This window comes from Cyclopterus lumpus, chromosome 1, assembly GCF_009769545.1.
Source record: "Cyclopterus lumpus isolate fCycLum1 chromosome 1, fCycLum1.pri, whole genome shotgun sequence".
Classification (NCBI taxonomy): Eukaryota; Metazoa; Chordata; class Actinopteri; order Perciformes; family Cyclopteridae; genus Cyclopterus; species Cyclopterus lumpus.
In genome coordinates this window covers 2,815,872-2,817,591 of record NC_046966.1, presented here as the reverse complement: position 1 = coordinate 2,817,591, position 1,720 = coordinate 2,815,872, and the positions used below count along the sequence as shown (strand labels likewise).

Genomic DNA, 1,720 nt, shown 5'->3' with positions numbered 1-1,720 from the left:
TGTGATGCTGCAATCTCAACATGAACCACACTCTCTCAACCAATAAACTGTGTGCGAGTGAGGGGGACACACACACGCACACACGCACACACACACACACACACACACACACACCACATTGGCTGTGACCAATACATCAACAACAGCAGAGATGAATACCACACAGGGGAAGACTGGCGACACCAACAATGTGAAGTGCGGGTGTCGCTGTGTGCGCAGGGGGGCAGTGTTCGGTCGTTAATTGGCTCTCATGTAGAGCAGGCGGCTGCTGATTGGTCGGCTTTTAAACATCTGTATTCATATCTCCAGTCGCTCGTGTCTCCGGCCAGAAAGCTGCTCGTGACTCAGAGCCTGGAGGAGAGCTGCCCCTTTAAAGTAATAACACACAGCTCGCGTCGAAGTCAGGCCCGCGTGCATGTAACCGTGTTCCATAGGCTCACGATAAGCAGGCGGGGGGGGGGGGGGGGGAGTTGCGGGCCCCCGAGGGGGACGAGTGACACGATACAGACACGGCGTGTCTCGGCTGCTCGCAGACGCTCGTTTCTCGCAGTGGGAGGCACAGACTAATGTTTTGGGTGCTTTATTCAAGTAGCCCCGAGGACGTGCGCGTGAAGCCCATCCCACTCCGTTCCCTAAAAAAAAAAAATCCACTGCGCCTGCTGGAACCGCTGGGTCCCGCCGGCTTCCCTCAGACAGCCCCCCCCCCCTGTGAGCTCCAGGTGTGCGGCCGTCCCCTCGGTAGTGACCGCGGCTGACACAAAGGAAAAGCGGCTCCACTTTGGTTCTTTTCATCCGAGGTGGCCGCCGTCCTTCTCCCCGCGCCTCCTCGCCAACTGGCCAGCCGCGGTTCGTCGCTCCCTGCCCGGAGACCGGTGCTGTGTGGATTTCACCGGGGAGCCTTCGACGGGTGCTGTCGAGCGGGGTTTTCTAATCACATTGACAGCGCGAGTGAGGCGCGCGAGCCGCTCTCTTAAACGGCCGCCCGACAGCGATGGATGTCGGGATCGCTCTCCCGTGATACGAGATCGCTTTCCCGGAGCCGCAGCAGCCCGTCGGTCGCTTCTATGCAGAGCCTTTGCAGGGTCAAGATGCAGTTCCGGACTGTGCTGGACGTGAAAGTCGTGGACGTGGAGAAGAGGCGCAATCCGTCCAAACACTACGTGAGTTGCCCCCCCCCCCCCCCCCCCCTAACCGTGTCTGTCCCATTCAGACGGGTCTCTGTGGCCTTGCTCCCCTGCCTCAGCGCGCGGCATGGAGTCCACGACATGGGGCTAGCAGCTATGTGAGGAACAGCGGGGTGCCTGCTTACACACAAGAGTTACGAGCTGACACGGACACACAGTGAGTGTCATGAGCGGGTAGCTACCGTCACACAGGCAGCCTGGGGGCTCCACATGCCGAGATTATGACCTGGTCATGAATGTTGGTAATGAACCTTCAACAATCTTCAGACATACCTGTGATTGTATGTGTGTGTGTGTGTGTGTGTGTGTGTGTGTGTGTGTGTGTGTGTGTGTGTGTGTGTGTGTGTGTGTGTGTGTGTGTGTGTGTGTGTGTGTGTGTGTGTGTGTGTGTGTGTGTGTGTGTGTGTGTGTGTGTGGGGGGGGGGGGGGGGGGGGGGGGGGGGGGGGGGGGGGGGGGGTTATGGCTCTTGTGTAAGGGGAAATTATCTGACCTGTATTATTCATGGGGTTGTTAGGTGGCAGCACAACTTCCACAG

At 58.5% G+C, this 1,720-nt stretch overlaps 1 protein-coding gene across 4 annotated transcripts in view; it reads left to right on the top strand.

Moving 5' to 3' along the window:
- Window positions 1-818: 818 nt before the first annotated feature.
- sh3pxd2aa (SH3 and PX domains 2Aa) overlaps window positions 819-1,720 on the top strand; it is an 81,243-nt gene continuing 80,341 nt past the window's right edge. For all 4 annotated transcript variants that reach the window (XM_034542383.1, XM_034542375.1, XM_034542366.1 and 1 more), the window contains exon 1: window positions 819-1,160. In XM_034542383.1, coding sequence (XP_034398274.1) covers window positions 996-1,160 — 165 coding nt within the window. In that variant the 5' untranslated portion in view covers window positions 819-995. The remainder of the gene's footprint in view (window positions 1,161-1,720) is intronic.